A 23,700-nucleotide genomic window follows, 5' to 3' on the forward strand; every position below is an offset into this window, starting at 1 on the left:
TGAAGAAGTTGACGCGCCATTGCAAGCTGGGGGATAATTTGAACGAGAACCTGCGAGACCAGTTCGTGTGTGGATTGAGGAGCGATCTCATCCGACAAAGGTTGTTCGCGGAGGAGGAAACGATTAGTTTCGCCAACGCGGTGAAACTCGCCAACTCGTTAGAGGCCGCGGAACGGGACGCGGCGGCAGTGGACACGGCGGGAGCGGCGGAGGCCGCCGGGGCAGCGCGCGGCGCGGACGGCGCCGCGGCCGCGGCCCTCCATACGATGACCGGGACGGAGAATGGGCGGGGACGGAGAATGGGCGGTGGCGGCGGTCGGCCGCGCGCGCCCGAAGTATGCAGGACCAGAGTGCGGCACGGAACGGCGCGGGAGCGCGAACCAGGAGCAGTGTGAAGAGGACAGGGTACCGTTGTAAAGGTTGCACGTCTACGATCCACAGCTATGAAGCCTGTAGATTCCGGGATTACGTGTGCTCCCGGTGTCAATCCCGGGGCCATATTCGGCGCGCCTGCGTTCAGAAGGACGGCGCTACAACGTTACAGTAACGTAGGTACTGGAATACCTAATGTAGGTAGTCAAGTCTCTACCTAATGTCGTGGTGGGTTATCGTCGCTGAGGGAGTCGATGTCGCTCAGCTCGGCGAGCGCAGGGTCGCAGGCGAGGCACTGAGAGCCCACTTCTCGCCAACACTCTTCACAGTATACGAATGGACACCTTGTTTTCACACACGAATGCCACCCTTGTATCGTGCTTGCTCCTTTAAGAAAAATATTAAATTGATAGTTAATGGTACCAACCAGTACATGCTTCCCTATAACTATGTAAATTATGATTATAGTTTAATAGGTAGGTACAATGATGTTGAATCATTGATTTTTTAATTTTCTGGTCTATTTTGGAAACATGCTAACCTAGAAAATCAACATCATCTGAATCTCAACCCATCGCTACTCCCTAGACGGGTCTTTATCTTAAAATGAGAAAGAAAATACCTATTAGCAATTTTTAAACCCAATTTTATTGAACGTTTGACTCTAGTGTCGTGAACAGATGCATCACCTTCCAACAGACAAAAGCCAATTGGAAAATATGATTTCCGTCACTAATCTGAGTAGAGACCTTTATGTTTGCACCGCAGTGCCAAAAAGATTGGTTCAGCAAGGACAATATTGTACCTACATTAGGTACCCATACTTTGGTCCATCAATAGCGATGACCTATGAGACAAACTTACTATGACTACGATCACAGTCCCTCGGCGCGGTCTCCTCACAAATCAAACACTTCATCCTAGCTACCGGCAATGCCTCAAGCCATCCCAGCATCTGAGGGAACCTTATCCTCAAACTCAACAAATTCTCCCCAGATAGGTAATGAGCTCGCACAGATTGCACCGCCCTTCTGCGTAGCGTTTTGTCCATTTTAACTCGCTTCTTCAGTATATCGTTGTAGAGGTGTAGTATTCGCTGTTTCTCGCGTACGGGGTAGAAATGACTGCAGATCAGTCTGGAATAAGTTTTTCTCCAGTTGATACCTAATCTAATGATCCTATTCGGTCTACCTAGGTACTTATTGAATGCTAGTCTAGTAGCCTTTCAAAGAACTTACCACATCACATGCAATGTTCTAATCATTACAACTTACTACGACTAGCTTAAATCTTCCTTACTCATTGTTTTCTCGAGGTTGTTCATGCTTAATGAGGTTGGCTGGCTACTACCTTTATCATTCGAGTTGGGGACAGTGCACAAATACTAAATCCGAACTAAGTACCTCCTCAAATAAATCAAAAGTATATGTAGGTAAGGTCTCTCTCTACGTTCAATTGACTAGCTTTTGAGCAGCTACAACTAGTAGGGACGTACCTTCGCAGTCTCATCGTATAAGGGTTAATGAAAACCAACAGAAGTATCCATATGTATCCACCGTAAATTTTAAAATAAAACAAGCTTGGCATCGCCCTAGGCCGCGGGAGACACATCTCATTGGAAACCATTTTGTATTGTTTGTTGGAACTCATCTCTTCGAGGACTCTGCGTACCATGCTGGATAATAGACCTTTGCTTTCTACCTGGTGAATTAAATGCGTTGCGTTATGGGCATGCGGTGTTTATGCTGAGGGACAACTATGGGACAACGTTATAAATAAATAAAATATTCATGCAAAATTTCAAAATCTAGAGACCCAGCTGCTTAAGCTGTCTGTTCATATGTAAGTCAGTTATAGTTTACTAGAAGATGCCCGCGGCTTCGCCCGCGCGGATTTCGGTTTTTTAAAATCCCGTAGGAACTCTTTGATTTTCCGGGATAAAAAGTAGCCTATGTGCTAATCCAGGATACTATCTATCTCCATTCCAAATTTCAGCCAAATCCATTCTGTAGTTATTGCGTGAAAGAGTAACAAACATACACACACACACACATACAAACTTTCGCCTTTATAATATTAGTGTGATAGTGTGATTCTTTTATAGATGTGACCTAAAATCCTCCTCGAGGCAGCCGCCTTCACAACATATTTTGAGGCTCAGAAATATGATAACACGCTGGTGCCGTGTGCCTTCCTTGCGCGACTCCCTTCCTTAATCGATCCTTACTCCTTACATTTGAATTTCCTGTCTTAGGTTTTAGCATCAGGACCTCGCATTTAATTATTTGGGGAAAAGGTGATTTTGAGTTAACCGTAACTCAAAATCACTTTTCCCGGAAATCACTTTTTTCAGGTAACTACGGATTATTTGAAAGTTCTAGTTCGAAAAAAATTGAAAAGACCACTAAACCTTAATCTCAAGGTCTTGCACACCCGATGAGGGTTGACTCTCCTTCGCGTGCATTCTTACGACATCCAAAGCCTCATAGAACAATCTGTCCAGCATCACGAAAGTCGTTGCTGTCACCGCTTCCAGCATAACTTTGAGGATCTGACACAATAGTTTCTTGCGCTCCGAAAGTAAGTAATAAGTGGACAGTACATCTACGTATCTGTTTCTTTCCATCTAAAATGGAACCATGATGAATGGCTGACCAGTAACTTTCAGTGACAGTTCTAAGCATATTTTCTACAGAATCGTTTACAAAGATAACACTTAGCAAAGTAATTTCTCTTTCCACTTCAGTAAGAAAGCGAAGGAATGTTCTAGCCGTGTCAAATGAATATGTAGTTACAGTTACTTTAGTTAAGAAGCCCTCCAGCCCGCTGGACTGGCGACCTAATGAAGTTAATGGGAACCGAGTGGATGAGGAGTTGGAAGTAAAAGATAGGTAGGTACCTATTCTATAAAAACTTGTCTAGTGTTAACTATTAAAATAAATCGAAATCTCTGATTATATCAGTTTAATTCTCTGAATCCGTGCCATTGCATTGTCAACAATTCGTGAACGTCAGGATGGCCGGTGTAGTGCTGGAAAACTGATGAGATATATTCCAAAAAATTGTACCTAAAATGTACTATTTAGTGCCTATATAGAAATAATTAGTACCTTCATAATTAAATAATAAATGAAGTTTCTCATACACCGGCCATCCTGACGTTCACAACAATTCCATGTACCTAAGCTAACAATAGGTAAGTATCTGGTATTCTATTTGTCTACTACGATGGCAAAAATAGAAAATGACGGTACCTTTTTTAAAGGCAAAAGCGTGAATTTATCTTTCCTCCTCCGCTTTAGATCGATCCTTTTAAAATATCCCGTGATGTAAACGTTGTCGAAATCAATACTCGTCAGGTACATATCGTGGTAGCTCTGTGCAGAGTATGCTATGCGAAGGAATAACAAGGCAAGGCAGAAATTGACTGTAGTGATGGCTAACTCCATGGTAACGAATTTTTCATGAAACGCGTGGAGAACGCGGTCACCAGTCTCCTTTGCATCCTAAAAGTTTAGTGTCATTTATTTATTTGTCGTGAGATAGATAGGTAGATGAAATCTTTATTGCACACAAAAAACATGAAGAGGAACACAAAAGGAAGAAACAGAAAAAACAACGATTGTGTGCAAAGGCGGCCTTATTGCTTAGAGCAATCTCCACCAGGCAACCATTGCTGAAAAGAGAAGCTTGTGTTGGATACTAACTACCTACTAGTAGTAGTAGTATCGGATAGTACCTATCCGAAAAATTAGGAAATAATAAGTAAACGCGGGACGGCAATTACTTATACAATATTATGGCATAATATTGTTGTAAATTGAATATTCGAAAAGAGCAACCGCCGAGTTTTTGACTGGTTCTCCTCGAACGGCAAAGGCGTTCCGAACCAGTGGTATTTACCTAGATACTTCTAACGATTCAAAAGCATTTGTAAAAGTTTTTTTGAATAAAAAATCTTTTTTATTTCAGCATTTGAATTACCTGGACATCTTGAAGCTCTCGTTCATACTTTACTTTATGTTGTAATTTTATATCCGTGAGATTCGATGTTAGTTCTCTTTTCACCTTCTTCAGATACGCGTAACCGATCCCCAGTCCAGGATTTAGCTGACAAAACATTTTTAGATATTAAATAAAAAACCGGCCAAGTGCGAGTCAGACTCGCACACTGAGGGTTCCGTATCCTTACAATATTAAAATCTTGGTTAAAAACTCTTTACATATTTAAAGCTGGTCTACTGTAAGAGGCTTTTCAGGTCTGTATGTTGGTAGTTACCTAGTCAAACACCGGCTTTACTAAGAAACCTGTGAGAAACGCATTGTATAGGATTTATTTTACCTGTTTTCTGCTGTTGCATATCTCAGGTCCAAGCAATTGTTTTACATTGCACACCCTTGGCAACATCAAAGGCCAGCATATCATTGTAGCATATGCCGGAATCGCCTGGTTACATTCCTCGTAAGCCGAAGAAAAGGCGTTCAAACATAATGTCACTGTGTGGGATAGCTGGTTTTCGCAACGGATTTCCATTTTATCGAGATAGGTTTTTTCATATTGCCCACTTTCATTGGTTACTAGGTCCAAACTATAGCTATTAAGTACAATTTATGAATGGATTTTAAAAAGTTAAAAACAGTTCACTTTTTTAGGGTTCCGTACCTCAAAAGGAAAAACGGAACCCTTATATGATCACTTTGTTGTCTGTCTGTCCGTCTGTCGTGTCTGTCAAGAAAACCTATAAGGGTAGGTACTTCCCGTTGTCCTATAGAATCATGTGGTAAGAAGGTCTTACACCTAACAAAAGTAGGTAAAGGAATAAATTCGAAAACACCAACGCAATCAATTTGTTTTCAACCCAAAAATGTGTGTGCCAAAGAGTTCCAATTCGGCAGAACGTGCTCTCCTATGATTGCATTTTACGCAAAATCGATGCCTACTTTTTGCCATGACTATAACTGGGTTTTTATTCTAAGCTATAACTAATATTAAAGTTTGTATTTTTTACGAACTGATTTTGCCTTGCGTCCTTTTGTGAGCGTTGAATAATGTCAAACAAAGCATCAGACAAATCATTTTCTGCCTTCATCTGTTGCAAGTGGTCCATTCCTTCGATTTCTAGCTCTATCGGTGATATGACATCACGAATGGATCTGAAGTGACATATTTTCCAATTAATTACATGACACGATGCATACCTATTTTGTTCAACAGGTGAGCTAGGTCAGGTTTAGTTGATGAGGCAGGGAGCCTTAGAATTGGCTTTGTATTATGTCACACTAATATTATAAAGGAGAAAGTTTGTATGTGTGTGTGTGTGTGTGTGTGTGTATGTTTGTTACTCCTTCACGCAAAAACTACTGGACAGATTGGGCTGAAATTTAGAATGGAGATAGATTATACCCTGGATTAGCACATAGGCTACTTTTTATCCCGGAAAATCAAAGAGTTCCCACGGGAATTTTAAAAAACCTACATCCACGCGAACGAAGTCAGCTAGTTCTCTATATAGGGATCATCCCTGAGGAAATTCGTCTTCACAAAAAAATTCCAAAGGAGCTTGGTCGCTCGGGTACTACAGTACAAGATAGCTGTGAGGTATCCTACACTAAAAAAAACAGTAGCGAGCAATTTGCAGAACAGTCTGGGTAAGTACCCACCGCATTATTGTGTAATGGTAAGGTGGAACAACCTTCACCAATGATTTATACAGCACAGAACGACTGAATTACTGCTACTAAAAAGCAAGGAATTCTAGGGGTAAGTAAGACTGTGACAAATAAAAAGCTTAGCTAACCACAGCACTTTCAAAAGTGTCTTGAACTCTCAACACTTGGCAACAAGGTACACCAGTGGGAATTAACACCCCCGACAAGTGAAGGTTACAGTAACTAGAAAAGAGCTGATAACTTTCAAACGGCTGAACCGATTTTCTTGGATTATAGCTATGAGCACTCTTGGTCAAGCCACCTTTCAAACAAAAAAAACTAAATTAAAATCGGTTCATTAGTTTAGGAGCTACGATGCCACAGACGATACACAGACACATACCTCAAACTTATAACACCCCTCTTTTTGGGTCGGGGGTTATAAAGGACCTTTGTTAAAGCAATACAACATTGAAACTTACCTGATAGCGTCCTTTATTCCATCAACTTCTTTCCTTAAACTAAGCAATGCCTTGTTCAGCGGTTTGTACATTCGGGCGTATTTGATTTTGGTGAGGTTGTACGACAGTTGAGTACTGCATGCAAACACCCGTACCACTTCCTTGGCGTTCAAACCCATGTTTGTTATTGGGCCTGAGAAAAAAAGTTCAATATACAAAGTATGGATCAAAAAGCCTTGACCAATAAATAAAGATTAATACAAAATTCTTACCAGCGACAACGTACGTAAGTACAACAGCCTTCAAAACCCCTCGGCCTGCCTTACCACAGTACATTGGAAGCAGGAGAAGAGAAATACATTGAACTTGTATTGACACTGCATTACATACACCTTAACGATCAAAAATGTTTCTTGATTTAATTAAATTTACATATTCTCTAGGTAATTAAGCTTTCATATTTTTTTGGGGACTAATTTGTGAGTCGTCGATACTAGAATTTATTTCTTAAACTGGAACCTTTCAAGTAAAGATTTTTATATAAACCTGTGAGGATGATACTGCCATTGTCGCAATTAAAATACCATAAGCCTACATTGTCGTATTAATTTACAAATCGCGAAAAACCAAATTAAATTTGAATTTCGCGGGCAGGCCCGTCGCTTCCACCTTAAGGTAGAATTTGGCAGAACCTAACAATAATATTAAGATCTGTAAACTAACCCAAATTCGCAATAGAGATTGAATTGGATTGAATACATACAAACTGACATTTCAACTTATAAATAGTGGTGATAAAGATTTCAGACCAAACTTACCTAACAGAATACTTAGTATCAAGCCTATAAAATAGCCATCTCCCAAAAAAGATATGTCCTTTAAGAATAGTATGTAGTAACATTGTCCCAAAGCAAAACCTGCCAGAAAGCCTAGCAAGCTTTTAACAAGTTTCTTTTCGTAACAATTTGAGAACATTACAATTTATATTGGCGTGCAAATTAAGCTAAGTGGATATAATATTATGTTTAACCTTTGTTTAACATAATATTTCTTATCTCAATAATTAAATATGATCATGAATGCGTGTGGTGGGCATTATTGTCACTTAAATCTTTATAATTAATTAAGAAACACTTATAACATAGTATTAATCGATTTCTTGTTAATATAAATAAATTATTGTATTTTTATCTCATTGAGTAGATAAACGTCAAAATATCATTGATAGATCTCAAAATACTCACTGAATTTAGATTTCACACTACGACTTTTATGCTTTTGTCAGTATCATAGATTTTTTTATACTAACAGACTTAAAGTTTACAACACTGTTTATGGTTACTTCTCCTGTGCTAAGATTCCATCCAAAATCCACACGGTTCCATACAAAATTCGTTATGACGACGATCTTTATTATTCTGTTATTTTTCTTGATCTTGATTTTCACTAAGGTGTTATCTATACATGTATAATTATTTTACGTGTTAACCCCTCTCAAGAATACCTAAGCCCTTGATCTAGGAATCGACGGTTCCCATAAAATCTAAATCCATAGGTACATATGACGATTCTACTATCTAAGGCTATATCTATGTAAAAAAAAGAATCAATAACTTCGAGTTAATTGTTTATTATAATTAGTCTTATAAAATTCAATATATTAGTTAGTACACAGAACTTATACAATATTACTTGAGAAGTGCCCGATTAAAGCGGCTTTAAAGACTCCAGTACACATTGGACAAAGTCGACAAGTCGGCCAGCACTGGTCAAACGCTGCAAATTAGCCCTGGACCAATGAAATTATTACACAGACTTTTTACGTTCGTATTACGTGTTGTATTAGGATCTTTTTAATAAACCTATTTTTTATGTTAATATTCCTTCGTCATGTAATGACAGTAAAAAAAGATATATAATAAAAAGACATGTAAAACTGATGGTGTCTTATTTAATAAAATAATTTTATAATGAAATTATAAACACGACATGGCGCAGTCGGTTACCGTTTAAAATATAAATAAACAGGTGAGAAATATATAATTACAATTTATAATGGAGGAAAAGGGCAAAACTGACAAAGAGAATAGACAGTATGGATCGATAAATCCACCAACAGAATTGAGCTGGCAGGGCCCAATGGCCGAAAATTGGCGTTTGTTTCGACAAAAATTCGAGATTTATCTAATTGCATCGGACAATGAAGGTAAAAGCCCAAGGGTAAAGACAGCCTTGCTGTTAAATGCAATAGGCGAAAGATGTATAAAAATATATAATACGTTTGTTTTTCAAAAAGCGGAGCATGGCAATGATATAAATAAAGTCATGCAAAAATTCGAAGATCATTTTAATCCAGAAAAAAATGAAACATATGAAAGGTATAGATTCTTTACAAGAATGCAAAAAGATCCTAATACAACATTACGTATATAATTCAAACCCAGTGTTAGACCCAGTGTAAGACGGAAGATACAACTCGCACGGGAGTAGAAGAGATTGCGCTCTACAAATGCGACCCGTGTCATAGTTGTAACATATCTACTTTTTTACATAGAAATATTTAATGAACGCGAAAATAATAGGTGACCCAGACCATAATTCGACAAGACAACTTTATCTTCAATCAATATATAATATAGTCCGTTATAGACTTTGAAACCATCCAACGGATGAACTGATTTATTAGAAAGGCAACAATGCAAAGATAGTTTTAGACCACTAAAACAATGCATTCGGCACATTCTTTTTGTAACGTATACACATATCGGGTTTCTAAAGAATTTAATAAAAATTTACCCAACAAATAAGTCACAGTGGAAAATCGACATATTTGTCAAATTGTCACGCGACACGTGCCGAGTGAGCCGTGCCAATGTGTACTAGGGTCTTAACATTCACTTTAATTTTAAATGCTCTTTTCACAATAAATATACACAATGTTCCGGTAGAAATATCATCCTACGCGTTCAATCAGTCTGGATATCTTGTATAGCTATCACAACTGGCTTCTATAGGAATGAGCAAGAGGAGTGTAGAGCCTGATCTTAACCAGTCCAACGCTATCAGTGCTGCATCAGGTTTCTTCCAAAACCATTCACCATTCAACCAGCCATTCAGTAAAGGCATTCAAAACAGGTGGTAGATTCCCTTTACTGTGTCAAAGTTTATTTGAATAAAATTTTTTTTTATAAAATTATATACTAAAGGCCAGTTCTTTTTTCTTTTTCTGACGCTAACTAGGTTGATCTCTCATTCTTAGAGCATGGTACTGAGACGGTATATGTAATCAATTAATAAACACTGAATGAGGGTAGTTCGAAAATCATATCTTCTAAAGAAATATCACAAGTTGAGGCTTTAGCGACACTGGATAGACTATTACATCAAAAAGTATCAATATCAATGCAAATTACTTAAGTATCGTACTAGTTTACAATTGGCGTCAAGTAAAAAGAATTCTAGACCATATTGGAGGAGATGCATCAAATCACCTACTGCGCAGGTTTATTTCGGTAGTAAAGGCATTCAAAACGAGTGACAGACTCCCTTTACTTTGTCAAAGTTTAATTGAATAAAAAACTTTTTTTTGTAGTTCTGAAGGTCAGAGCGCTTTTTAACTGACGCCAACTGTACATCAACAACTAGACAGACTTGATCCCTCATTCCTAGAGCGTGGTACCGAGACGCGGGTCAGGGCCGGATGGTTACGCGAGCGCGGTGGGCGGGTCGCCGGCCGGCTCGTCGGTTACATCTGTCACCATTGGTTCTTCGTCGTCCTCCTGAGGGATCTCGAGTATTTTGGGTCCGTAGAGAAGCAGGTACGCGCAGTGCCAGTCGCCTGCAAGTTAGGAACGAGCAAATTGAAATAGATTAAGAAGATAGCGGGAAATGGGTGGATGAGGAAGGCGGAGGATCGTGTGTGGTGGCGCGCTCTTGGGAAGGCCTATATCCAGCAGTGGACGCAAACAGGCTGATTGAGTTAAAACAGCTTTACAACGAATACTGTCTTGTTTACAGAGTCGAGCTAACATAGGGCAATCTCTCTTGCACAATTGCATAGAAATAAAAAGGACGCACTATTAGGATGGCCGTAGAATGACGAGCAGCTTCTGTGGCTCAGCAGTTACTGTCATGTATAATATCAGGCGCGGATCCAGCTCTCAAAAAAAGTTGTGGTCACAGCCAGCCGAAAATCGGCCAAGGCTAGTCGGAGAATTAAATCGCTCATGTTTGATATAGTGCATTCATACAAAGAAGATGTTTCTAATCCGAAACGCAAGGATATGGAACGCCCTTCTAGCGTCAGGTTTCTCTCCCACTTTTAATGTATTCAAGTCAAGAGTGAATAGGCAACTTCTAGCCAAGCGCTCCATTTTAGGCTGCATCATCACTTGCTAGCAGGTCTGATTGCAGCCAAGCGCTAGTCTATATAATTAAAAAAAAATAGGTACATGACGCTTTGACTAAGATTTTGTAGTGTATAGTTCCATAGACCACAGAACACTGAACACGATAGACCGTGAAAGTGTGACGTCGAAAGTCTATTAGAGTTGTGGGCATGCCCATCGTGCCCACAACGTTTGATACGCACTTGTATAAATTGTCCTCACCTCCACCGCTGAGCTTGAGCACCTCCTCCTCAGTGACAGGCGTGACGGTTTCATCGTCGCAGCGCAGCCAGCTGTCACCGCGTGACACCCACGCCACATAGTGACCGGAGGACGACGAGCGGCCTCTGTGGGTGAGCACTGCTTGGAGACGGTAGTATCCACTGTTATTGCTGCCAATATCTGGAGAAAGAAAGAAAAAAATACTTGTTCACTTTACATTCACTTCATTTTCACTTCACTTTCACTTTAATTTCATTTTCACTAAAGTAATTTTCATTTCAATCAAAAAAGGAAATTACCTTCACTAAACCAATATGGTAGAATAGCTTTTCTCTTGGAATCTTTTTTGCCGTCGCCGTGGTTCTTGTTCTTTGTATTTAAAGAAGACTCAATTGATGCATCTTCTAATTCCTAAAACAAGAATTAAATTGTTATTTTTATAGCAGTACTTTATAATTTTAAATATACTTTTTAAGTTTTAGTGCAATAAGTAGGATTGAAACCTAATCTGTTTTATTTCACTTTACATTTGCTTTGTACATAGCCTAGCTGTTTTTCCTGCATATTTAGTGATGGGAAAGTAAATAAATAAAGTTAGCCATTATATTCGTATTTAAGTGAATTAAGCATGTTGTTCCTTGTTTGATGCTATCCTTTTCATAACAAACCTTGCGAAAAAGGATACTTATTACACTAAATGCACTACTTTTAGAGATTCTATGATCATAATCATCGTCAACCGATAGACTGTAAGTTTAGGAAGGTGGTGGGACTCATAACAGGGCATAGCCCTCTAAACAAACACCTTTTCGTTATAGGTGTCACCGACAGTCCTCTGTGTAGGGCCTGCATGGAGGTTGATGAAACACCAACGCACATGCTCCTAGAGTGCACGGGCGTGACAGAGCAACGAGAGCGCCATTTGGGAACCCCAACCTCACATGAAGCCGTCGGCAATCTGGGCGGCCTACTCAGTTTCTGGAGGGAGCTTGGATGACTGGAGTGAAGACTTCATCAGGGAGGGGCAACGCACGCACCACAGACTGAAATTAAGTGCAGAAACCAGCCCAGAGAGAAGAAAGAAAGAAGACGTTCACGAATGTAGGGATTTCCATACTCTATGGTCTTGCGCTGCCTGTATCCAGCGGATCCCTGCAACTCACTTGATATTGTCTATGCACCTGGGGGGGGGGGTTTGTCTTCAAGGCCCTTATTCTAGTACCTTGAGATTAGATACTTTAGGTTACCTTAAACTTATTTCTCATAGGTGTCAATCGTTCTTGAAGCTCGGGCGTGCATAGCTCATAGACATCCAAGTCCAGTGGAAACTTGACATCCTTCAGGATCTTTGCGTTAATGGATTCCTTTTCCTTGAAGTAGAAACGCACGAACTGCACTGTTAGATATGCTGGCAAGCGACTGATTTTACTCTGTAAAAAGTAACAATAATAATTATAGTGCATAGTGCATATATTTTGAGATCACACTCACCAATTTTGCTTTGTGTAAACTGTCATATCAAAAGGACGATTTTAGTTCCCAATCTAAGGGTAAACCGTACTTTTGACATGACACTAGACACATAGAGCAATTATGGTGTGTATGTTGTTAGAATTTATGAAAAACATTTAATTTTTTTCTACAATATATTGTGTTTGAGTAACTATGATATTTTGTGGTAGTTAGTTTTCCGGGCGGACGCGGACAGACAGACCGACAACACAGTGATCCTATAAGGGGTTGGCTCTTCCTTTTGAGGTAATCACCAATCAGTAGAGGTACCAATTAGGTCATAAACCTTATTTTGAGGAACTCTAAAAATAATTTATGGAATAGGTAAAGAAAACTTACAGTTTTTGTATAGACTGCATCCCTTCCTAAAGTTTCCGACATCTTTGTGATTTGTTCTGCCATTTTCTGTAACAAAATGGTTGTTTTTGTACCTAAAGTAATATTACAATTGACTAAGTGTGGTTTTACAGTGACGCTTTCGCCAGCGCGGTTGGTAAGTGTCGCGGGCTACGAGCTTTGCGTCTCTTGGATCGTTACAAAGTCGCGCGGATGGCCCGCGCTGACGGTAATTCGGCCACCGTGCTTACCACCCGCGCGGACGGTAAGCGTCACTGTAAAACCAGCCTAAAATATACAGTAGCAAGGATGTACTTAGTTGTAGTAGACAGTGATAGTCTAGCGGTTAAAGCCACGCCCTCTTATTCGAGGGATCGAAGGTTCGACTCCGGGCACAAACCTCAAATTTTTCAGAGTTATGTGTTTATGAGATTAAGAGATTAAGAGATGAGTTATGTGTTTATGAGATTAAGAGATTAAGAGATGAGTTATGTGTTTATGAGATTAAGAGATGAGTTATGTGTTTATGAGATTAAGAGATGAGTTATGTGTTTATGAGATTAAGAGATGAGTTATGTGTTTATGAGATTAAGAGATTAAGAGATGAGTTATGTGTTTATGAGATTAAGAGATTAAGAGATGAGTTATGTGTTTATGAGATTAAGAGATGAGTTATGTGTTTATGAGATTAAGAGATTAAGAGATGAGTTATGTGTTTATGAGATTAAGAGATTAAGAGATGAGTTATGTGTTTATGAGATTAAGAGATTAAGAGATGAGTTATGTGTTTATGAGATTAAGAGATTTGAGAGCATGAGTTTAAGAGATTTAATATAACTGTCTTTAACGGTGAAGAAAAATTTCGTGAGGAAACCTGAGAGAGAGAGAGAGAGCTCTCTATAATGTTCTGGAAGGTGTGTCAAGTTTGTCGAACCTTTCTCTCTGGGAGGAGATTCTTGCTCAGTAGTGAGTTGGTAATGGGTTGATGATGATGAAGAAGGATATAGGTACTTACGGATCGTAGTCCAGACTGCAAATACTTGACGTCCTGTGATATGAAGCACGAGAGCTGAAGGAAAGACTCTGTTGATTTGGTAGGAGGCTCATCTGCCTCACTGCAAACCAGTTCCACGTCCAATGTCCCACCAAAGTATTGCTCTACCAAGGATTTACTGCAATAATTTAGTACGGTTAGTAACATACAGTAGTAATTAATACAAGCATTTCAAATCATAGAAATTTTTCCATGCCAGTGTATGAAATTGTCCTAAACCCTGTGGGATAAACCCTTCACATTCTGAGAGATTCACACTTTGTTTACTTTTCTATATTTATATTTTTTCATACTACCTCCACAACCTAGTCTGTTTGCATTTTAGGCTCTTCATTATTGCTAGCTGTTCTAGATCATGTACCTTCTACTATAACTTGAACATGTCTCATATTGGTCACATATTTTCAGGTCGGTCGGAAAATGGAATTCCTTAATGGATATTCCTCATTCCTGGATATGAATGAATTCCTCAACAATAAATTATTTACGAACAGAGAAAGTATACGTTTTCCGTTTTTCATCTTTATACCACATCACACTAATATTATGAAGTCCAAAGCTTGCATGTGTGTGTGTGTTTGTTACTCACACACACATGGATTACGCTAAAATTTGGAGAGGAGAAGGAGATACATTATACCCTGGATTAACACATAGGCCACTTTTGATCCCAGATAATCAAAGAGTTCTAAGGTGAAATCAAAATACCTATATCCACGCGAACATAGTTGCGGAAATCAGCTTGTTGTATTATAAAACTTTCTAGATAGACATACGACCCGAGAGAAGAATAGGTACAAAGATAAAAGCATTAGTCACCTAAGTAGTGTTGAATTGGGGATCCTGTATCAAAATCCATGGGGATTTTGGATCACTCTCGCTAACGCTCGTTCGCTACGCTCACCGTGATACAAAATCCCCATGAATTTTGATACAGGATCCCCAATGTAGGCTACTGTCCACAACAACACATTAAATAAATGGAGTATTCCTAAATCCAAGCAACAATTAATCACTATCAACAGTGAGACAAAATCCTCAATGACTAGTTATTGCGGATCCTATATCATACGCCCGCACCGCACAGTGGATGATATAATACGATGAGTTCGACGAGACTGCGGCATTCATAAGAAATGCGAACGAGCCCATATGCATGATAATTTTACGTCTAAAAGTTTGCTCTCGCATAGTTAACCATTTGATTTGTTGCGCTCAAATTATTTTTGTATATTGATCGTGTTTCTGCTTGATCCGGCATTGCTGTATTCATTAGTATGAATTTCGATCGATTGATTCGAGGCTTGCGCATACTTATAATAGGTTGGATAAAGGTAGACTCTTTAAATGTTTATAGCTCATCAGAAATATATTCGTATTACATTAACGATTGCTTTTCCACATATCGGACATAACATTTTATCCAACGATAAAGCACATTTAGTACACGTTATAGCATGACCACATGGTATATAACACGCAGCTACTTCTTCTACAAGACAAATTTTGCAGCAAAGTGTTTCTTTAATATTTTCAACACATAATATGTTTCTGTCTGCAAAAGAACTTATTATATTGTTATTTACAAATTGTTCAGATACTTTTGATGCACCACAAACATCTTTGCTATCACTTTGTAGGTATGTTTCACCCTTCACAAGTAAAACATAGGGACAGGACGGAAACCAGCGTGCGTGCTCCGACCATGGATGATCTTCGATGCCCCAGTCTTTGAGCCTGCCATCACAAAAGTAACAAATCACGCGATCACTATCTCCTGTATAAAAAAAAACCAGCATCAGCCATTTCTTGAGGTTTTTGATTTAAATCTTGAGGCCAGGTATCAAAACTTCGCAATCTTGCGATTTGAGTTGCATAGCGAGGATATTTAGGATATATTAACTCCATTCTGATCTACAAACAATGAATTTTGGATAAAGATTTATTAGTAAAAATATATTATAGCAGATTTCTAGTAAGGTGTGCAAGCTTATCATACATTATTATTTATCGAAAATTAATTCTTTAATGATGAATTTAGACACATTTCCCGCTATTTAAATATATTTCGATTGTTATAAATACTTTGATAAATAGAGATTAATGGACGAAAAAAATACGTACAATGCGTACTAATATAATAAATTCACTGATGCCCCCACGACTTCATCTGCATGGATTTAGGTTTTTAAATCCTGCGGGAACTCTATGATTTTCCGAGATAAAAAGTTGTCTATATCTCTCCAGTTCTTTTACTATACCCACGAAAAATCATGTCGATTCGTTGCTCCGTTGCGACGTGATTGAAGGACGAACCAATAAACAAACAAACAGACACACTTTAGCATTTATAATAAGTATGATTAGTGATGCAAAAAGGCGTCTGTCTAAACTAAAGACTAACGGCTGAATCTTGCCGAAATTTGATACACAGACAATTCACATCTTGGAGACGGATCCAGGATATTTTTTGACGTCGAAAATTAAAGGATTTCCACTCAAGTTTTAAATCAAATTCGCAAGGAAGAAGATTGAAGCATCAAATAGGAGCAAATATTATTAGACCTTTCACAAATTTTATACCTACCTATGGAAAGTAGTAAAATGTATAACCTTTTAACATTTTAACTATCGCGAGTCCGACGCATACCATTCCTTTTACGGTTAGATCTCAATTCACTGCGTAACTATAAACAACAGCGTCTTCCATGCTTCAAAATCGAACACCTATAGCTGATGCGGCAATAATTTATACGTAAGACAGTGTTCATACGAATGTATAAATCTAGTCTGATTACTTTCGCAAATATAAGTTTTATGTTGTGATGATTTAGTGTTTAAAGTTACATGCGCAAATGTTTAAATCTAATTTATTTCAATCCATTTCGTTTATTATGAAAGAGGTTTTAGAATTCGAGCGTATAAATAGGTCGATCCTAAGCGTCACCATTCCTTTCTTTCCGAGTTTTGGATACGACGACAACAACAGTCGAAATAAAGTATGTAAGTATTTTTATTTTATATGTTTATTTTTGAATTAAGCAACTAGGTACCTATTGAATTTTTATTTGGAGTTTTCATGTTGATAGTTACTTAAATTGTTTTTCAGGGCCTCTTCATCTTTCATCAATCCATTTGACGAAGACGAAGACCCCATCGCTTTGGTGCAGCCCCCATCAACATCGAAGTCTCTTAAGAAGAAACGTGAGGTGAAGCGGAAGAAGACGATCAAGAAAAAGGAGGTGACTTCTTCTGCTCCGAAGAATCCGTTCGAATCGAGCGGATCGGAATCTGAACCCGAAACGTCTCCAAATACACCTACGAGTCCATCTGTTAAGCGGAGGAGGTTTATTACCGAATCTGAGGTGAGTTGTCTTATTTATATTTTATTGGATTAAAGCTTTTAAAAGACTTCCCAATAAGAATGTTGTTAGGCAATTGGTCTGTATATAAATTTATGAATATAGTTTGTTAAAGTTATTATTTTGTTAGGGATCATATCCGAAGGGTACCAGTGGGATCCTATTACTAAGCTACCGCTGTCCGCCCGGACGTCTGTCTGTCAGCGGGCTTTATCTCATGAACCATAATAGGTAGAGAGTTGAAATTATCGCAGATGATACTAAATTGAATATTTTTCAATTTCAGGATGAATCTACTAGCAAGCCAGTGCGCGCTGCGAAATTGAGAAGTTTTCTCAGTCGGCGCGTTGCGTCGGGGTATACATCCCAATCAGACCCATCGAAGAAAGGCAGCTACTACTTCGAGCTGCGCGTCTACAACTCTGAAGAAGTGGAGAAACTCGCGAACAATGAGCGTTGGAAGCATGCCATCTGCACACTAAAACTTGCAACTGATTTAAATTCGGTGGTATGGAAGTCCCTCACCAAATTAATTGATGATAGTAAGGCTGAACTAAAAAATATTCAGCCCATTTTATACCCTGCAAATGAAAATAATTTCTAAGATAAATTTTGTAAATTAAATTTTGTAAATCTTAGAAATTATTTTCATAAATAAATTCAAAAAATATTTCATCTGCAACATATTGTATATAATAAGTATGACAATTAAATTACTATCTTTATGTTTGTGCCTGTAAATATTTTTTAACGTGTTTTTTTTACAGAAATTACAAAGCCTAAACCATACAAAGCCTAGACCATACAAAGCCTAGATCATACAAAGCCTAGACCATACAAAACCTAGACCATACAAAGCCTAGACCATATGAAACTAGAAATATAAAAACTAGAACCATATGAAACTAGAACCATATAAAATTAAATTAACGTGTTTTTTTTACAGAAATTACAAAGCCTAAACCATACAAAGCCTAGACCATACAAAGCCTAGATCATACAAAGCCTAGACCATACAAAGCCTAGACCATATGAAACTAGAAACATAAAAACTAGAACCATATGAAACTAGAACCATATAAAATTAAATAAAAATGTCTAAATGTTCATATCGAAAGATTTGAAGTTGGGATATTAATAACGTGATACTTACAGCCCTTATACTCTTACTAAGTCTGCACATTGTCTGAAAATAACTAGATTACTTTATTTTAATACAGTCATCTCATAACTATCCAAAATTTAAAATCTAGAACTGAGAAACTAGAACCATACAAACTAGATACTTGACATGTTTGAATGTTGATATCGAAACATCGCATTACTTCCATTCTATTAATAACTGTTTACTGTTTATTAGCCAATAGCTTGATTTATTATTTAGCTGTATTTCCTTACCGATTTTTTATACGCAGAATATTAAAACCAGAACTGAGAAACTAGATACTAAATAGATAAACAAGATAAGCAATTCTATGAAATTGAAAATGTTTTTCTGCAAAGAGTGTAACCTTTATGTTAAAACATCTATATCGTCACATAACAGAACAAATACTCATAAATCTAATAGTTTATTTCAATCTAGATATGAGAATGTGCAAATTATAAAAACGGCTTTTAGAAACAGAATAATCAGTTACAAAGTAAATCCGACCTCTACAACTTTAGTTCCAGAGAGTTTTTTTTCACAAATATTTAAAACCACACGCGAGATCATAAATATATCTCTAAAGAAACACACTGCCATTAAAGTAAATTTCGAGTTATTTGTTTCGTATATTTTACCAAAAAATTTTGAAAAGTCTATTAAATCTTTCAGTACTAAATATGGTATTATAGTCCAAAGTACTGATATTGATAATTTTTTATTACAATGTGCTCAAAAGTTAACTTGCAAATGCGCAGAATTCGAACAGTCAGAATCTGGTTGGACAATTGATTCTATCAGTCATTTGGAGATAAATATTAATAAATATAATCCTCTGAAAGGTGGATCATATTTGGCATTACCATCACATATAAGAAATACAAAATCATGTCTAAATATTCATAATTTCGATGATTGTTGCTTTTTATGGTGCATTGCTGCTAAAATGTATCCTACAAAACTTAATTCCAATAGAGTTTCATCATATCCTCATTATTCATTGCTTTTTGACATAAGAAATATGACATTTCCTCCGGGAATTGAAGATATTAAAACCTTTGAGAAGAACAATCCAACTATTAGTGTAAATGTTTATGGGTTAGAAGCCAATAATACAGTTACAGGTCCTTTGTATGTGACTTTAGCTCGAAAACTTACCCATGTTAATTTATTATATATTACTAAAAATGACAAAGCCCATTACTGTTTGATTAAAGACTTTGGCCGACTTGTGCGAAGGCAATTAACAAAACACAAGTCTAAAATATTTTTATGTGATGAATGTTTTTTATATTTCGCAAATGAACAAAAACTACACAATCACGATTGTGCTAAAAGACAAACTGTACTTCCAGAAGATGGTAGTGTAAGCTTGGCCCATCTTAATTATCTATAAACGTATAGAAGTTACTGATTAGATAGTTGGCGCCACTCAAATCATAACAAATCATAACATCATATTAGAAGGCGTCATTGATTGGCTGAAGTTGTTCAACATCTGATCGATAAACGTACTGTATATAAAATTCTTATAGTTTTTAGTTGATGAATTGTAGCATAATAAAGGATAATATTTGTAATCAATATATAAGATGAAAACATCTTTATTACTTAGATGATTTGTTAAACGAGCTTGATGATTTGTATATTAGTCACTAAGTTTATTCATTGTACAATTTGGATTGGCCGATAACGATAAGATAAAAAGGGGAGTGGCTAATAAACGTGGAGAGGTTACCTGTAAGAGTGGTTTTAAAACGACGACATTCGGAAATATACTAACGTAAGAGGAACAACATTTATTCGACACAAATGTAAAAGTTAATAAATTTAAATATGAAATAAAAGTATAATAATTTATCATAAAGATTGTGTTTGTGATTTCGTCAGACCTTACCCAAAAGGTCAGAAGAGGGACATCAAGAAAATATAATATTTTCTTGTCACGCTCACGACTCAGAGAAACAAGTGGAAATATACAGAGGAACGAGAAAGAAGTGGAGGTCTAGTAGACCACAGACATTTTGGAGCACAAGGCCAATATTTGGGCCTCAATATATCAAAGTACCTAGTCATGGCATCAAAGGATTTCTGGATAAACGGGTAGGATCTTTCCATGATTTTATTTTTATTGATAGCTATTAATGGTAATTTTTTTTATATTTTTATTTGTGTGGGTTTTCGTTTTGTTTGTTCTACATTTAGTTATCATTTTGTTAAAAAGCTTTGCTCCGAGTTGGAATGGAAATTATATAACGTTATGATACCTAGAATTACCCACATGTTTATAATTCATCTTGTATATTGGTTATACAAATGCGATCGACCTTCAAATTGTGGTTTAAATAACATTGAGGTATTTAGAAGGCTTATTTTACAATGAAAAATGAAAAATGTTTATTTACAAAATACAGTCTTGTACAATTTTCCTGTTTCTGGTGGTACCCGCACTAGGTTATCCTGTATCGTGGGTACAATGGAATAGATAGTGAACATAGTGTTAAACAATATAAAAAGTGTGGTTTACTTAATGATGGGCGTTATTGTTACTTTTAAATAGTTTTCAGGATGTATCTACTATGTCCTGCCGGGGTTTTATTTCTCATTAAATGATTTCACAGGTGAATATCTCACGGAACGTGGTATTTCAATCTTCACACTTGTAATCGTGTGCCGAATTAGTTTGGTTAAGAGTTACGATAGGGATTTATTTTCACATACCTAGTGGTTTTGTTTTACGGAAGGTGAATTTCTGGATTTAGGTTCAATCGTTTGCTGCATTCATTGTATAGATAGATGTTTTCCTTTTTCTAGCACACAGTGACGCGATATTATCACACAGCACTCATTGGGCATCTTGAATGTTGTTTTGTGAAATTATTATTTTTTGTAAACCGCTTTGGGATAAGGTAGAAAAAGTTACATGAAATAGCTTTTCGTTTTACGCCTGCCAGTGAAATAATCCGTCTCTACTTGTAATGGTTACTAAGTGATTGGGGATATAAAATGTTAATTGATAAAAATGAAGGTGATCCGTTGTAATAAAGTAATAGTGACCAGGGTTAATAAATTGAGCATTTTGAGAAATATAAATCCTAAAATGGGTGTAAAAGTAGGTTTATCTTATCTGGTTATTCTTTAACTAAATTTAAAATTATGGTAGGTAGGTAGTCAGATAGTTTTAAATACGGGGTGCATAAATAAGTGTTTTTTTTTACAAAAGTGAGGAGAAATGTTTTCATTTATCTATTTTTACCACTTGAAACGCGTAATGTTTGAGTTTCAAACATAACTTTGCTGATAACAGCTCACCATGAACAACCCATGGCCGGCCCACTACTGAGCAACAAGTGTCTCCTCACAGAATGAGAAGGGTTTAGGCCGTAGTCTACCACGCTAGATAACAGCTAATTTACTTTTAATACTGGCACAATAATTTGAGTACTACGAGTAGTAGGTAGGTATAGTATATGGGCAGCGGGGTTTTTTTTTTTACCTGTATTCACGCAATTAACTGTGTACTGCCGCATTTAAATGCAATATGATTTTGTTTTTATTGGAATAACATCGCTTGGCGGGTTAAATTCCTGGCAAATGTTCTATTAAAATTAGAGTAAGTTTTTTTTTAATGGTAATATACCTACAGTACTGCCCTTAGGGCAGGGCGCGATAATAAGTACCTACTACCAAAATACTATTTTCTTTGTTGTACGCAAGAAATTTTAGGCAAATATCTTTGCACTACGCTCGCGTTTGTGGCATGACATTATCCCAGAAATATATTTTAAAAAAAATTCACGCTCGCTTGACTCGCTTCGCGATAGTTCAGTTTCGATATGCATTTAGTTAACAAAACTCTCAGGAAACCACGTTTGTTGTGCTCTCGAAATTGATCAGTCTATTTGATAAAATCGAAATGCGGTGCCTTATAAATTTCGCTTAGGAGCGCCGGTAGTATCTCATGATAATAATATGAATATTGATCATAATTTTTTTTTTAGGATGATTAAGCATTGAAGGGTTTTCGGCTGGTCTGGCATTTCGCCTGATTTTATGTTTTTGCTTATTTAGCGCGTTCAGGAAAGCTTTGACAACGTTTTATAACATGAGTATATATATTTTTTTGTTTTAGTTACCCAAACAGAAAAAAAAAAGCATTAAAGATGTGGGACCGAGGGATAAATCTAGTTTGATTTTTGGTTGGATTATGAAGTTGTAGTTAGGGTATTTAAAATAGAAAGATTTCAATTGTAGGAAATGATGTAAAACATGTTGAGGATAAGTTGTGTAATAAAGTCGATAATTCACTTGTTGGATGTCACGCGATCTATTGCGAGGAGGAATCTTTTTCTTGTCTCTGTTTTTATAAATACGGTGTTCTGACGGGTTTTTATTTACGTCTCGGATTATTGAATACTTTCGGTGTTTGATTGGACGGTTAGAGGTTGCAAAAGCAATCGCCCTCTAATTAAATCATTTATTTAGGCATTAGTTCAATTTGGATTAAATCTCGCGAAAAGCCACGGTGGCTGTCTCTCGCGCGTCTTGGAAAGACATTCCTAATGCCTGTTTTTCTGAGGGAGGGATGCATTATCAAGTGAGATGAGCTGCAATGTTTGCGGCTGATTATTTTGGAAAATTTGCAATCGTGGCAAGTGGAGTAAAGTTTGACTAAACGATTTAATGAACTAAGTATATAATGGATTTGGTGAATGGTTATGTTATATAACATTTTGATAAATGGATGAATTTGAAGAGTGTATGTATGTGGTTGATGCACATTTGTTTCATATTTTTACTTAAGTTATAAAGTATTACATTTGGTGAGTAGTTATTTATATTTGGTAGGGTAGGTTTGATAAACAGGTAGTTATCTTGATTAATAAGTGAGTTATCATTTTATAAATGCGTACTTTAATGTTTGATGGACTGGTATACTTGATAAATGTGCATATTTTCATACTTCAAAGACAAGTTGTACCTATTAGTTTCTTCAAGCTTTTAGTTGCTGATAATTATATTAACATTCTTTAGAGCGCATGTCCTATGGACGAAATCGTTTATACATACTTTCACTGTTTGAAATGTTACAATCATAAAGATATAGTTATGACTAGAGGAGGTCATAGCTTGTTGCCGCTCTTGTACATCCATGTGTCAACTAGGTATTGTTATCTCAGTATATTTCAGGGAACCT

General features: G+C 37.0%; 2 protein-coding genes across 3 annotated transcripts in view; both read right to left on the bottom strand.

Annotated features, from left to right (window-relative positions):
- Window positions 1-558: 558 nt before the first annotated feature.
- LOC123875890 (protein sneaky) lies at window positions 559-7,942 on the bottom strand. 2 transcript variants are annotated; one of them, XM_045921962.1, is made up of 11 exons: window positions 7,727-7,942; window positions 6,755-6,874; window positions 6,504-6,675; window positions 5,386-5,526; window positions 4,715-4,967; window positions 4,357-4,482; window positions 3,627-3,878; window positions 2,783-2,998; window positions 1,868-2,073; window positions 1,237-1,508; window positions 559-759 (listed from the first exon to the last, which is right to left on the bottom strand). In XM_045921962.1, exons 2-11 carry the CDS (start codon window positions 6,816-6,818, stop codon window positions 590-592), a joined length of 1,872 nt encoding a protein of 623 aa, XP_045777918.1. In that variant the 5' UTR covers window positions 6,819-6,874; window positions 7,727-7,942; the 3' UTR covers window positions 559-589. The 2 variants fall into 2 exon arrangements, with proteins under 2 accessions (XP_045777918.1, XP_045777917.1); XM_045921961.1 differs by lacking the exon at window positions 7,727-7,942 and adding an exon at window positions 7,301-7,694 and having other exon boundaries at window positions 4,715-4,961.
- A 154-nt stretch (window positions 7,943-8,096) lies between these two features.
- LOC123875891 (ubiquitin carboxyl-terminal hydrolase 14) overlaps window positions 8,097-23,700 on the bottom strand; it is a 33,702-nt gene continuing 18,098 nt past the window's right edge. Inside the window, exons 6-11 of the mRNA XM_045921963.1 lie at window positions 13,956-14,112; window positions 12,944-13,009; window positions 12,340-12,522; window positions 11,392-11,503; window positions 11,093-11,272; window positions 8,097-10,320 (exon numbers count right to left, since the gene is read on the bottom strand). Coding sequence (XP_045777919.1) covers window positions 10,187-10,320; window positions 11,093-11,272; window positions 11,392-11,503; window positions 12,340-12,522; window positions 12,944-13,009; window positions 13,956-14,112 — 832 coding nt within the window. The 3' untranslated portion in view covers window positions 8,097-10,186. The remainder of the gene's footprint in view (window positions 10,321-11,092; window positions 11,273-11,391; window positions 11,504-12,339; window positions 12,523-12,943; window positions 13,010-13,955; window positions 14,113-23,700) is intronic.

This window comes from Maniola jurtina, chromosome 20, assembly GCF_905333055.1.
Source record: "Maniola jurtina chromosome 20, ilManJurt1.1, whole genome shotgun sequence".
NCBI classification, from domain to species: domain Eukaryota; kingdom Metazoa; phylum Arthropoda; class Insecta; order Lepidoptera; family Nymphalidae; genus Maniola; species Maniola jurtina.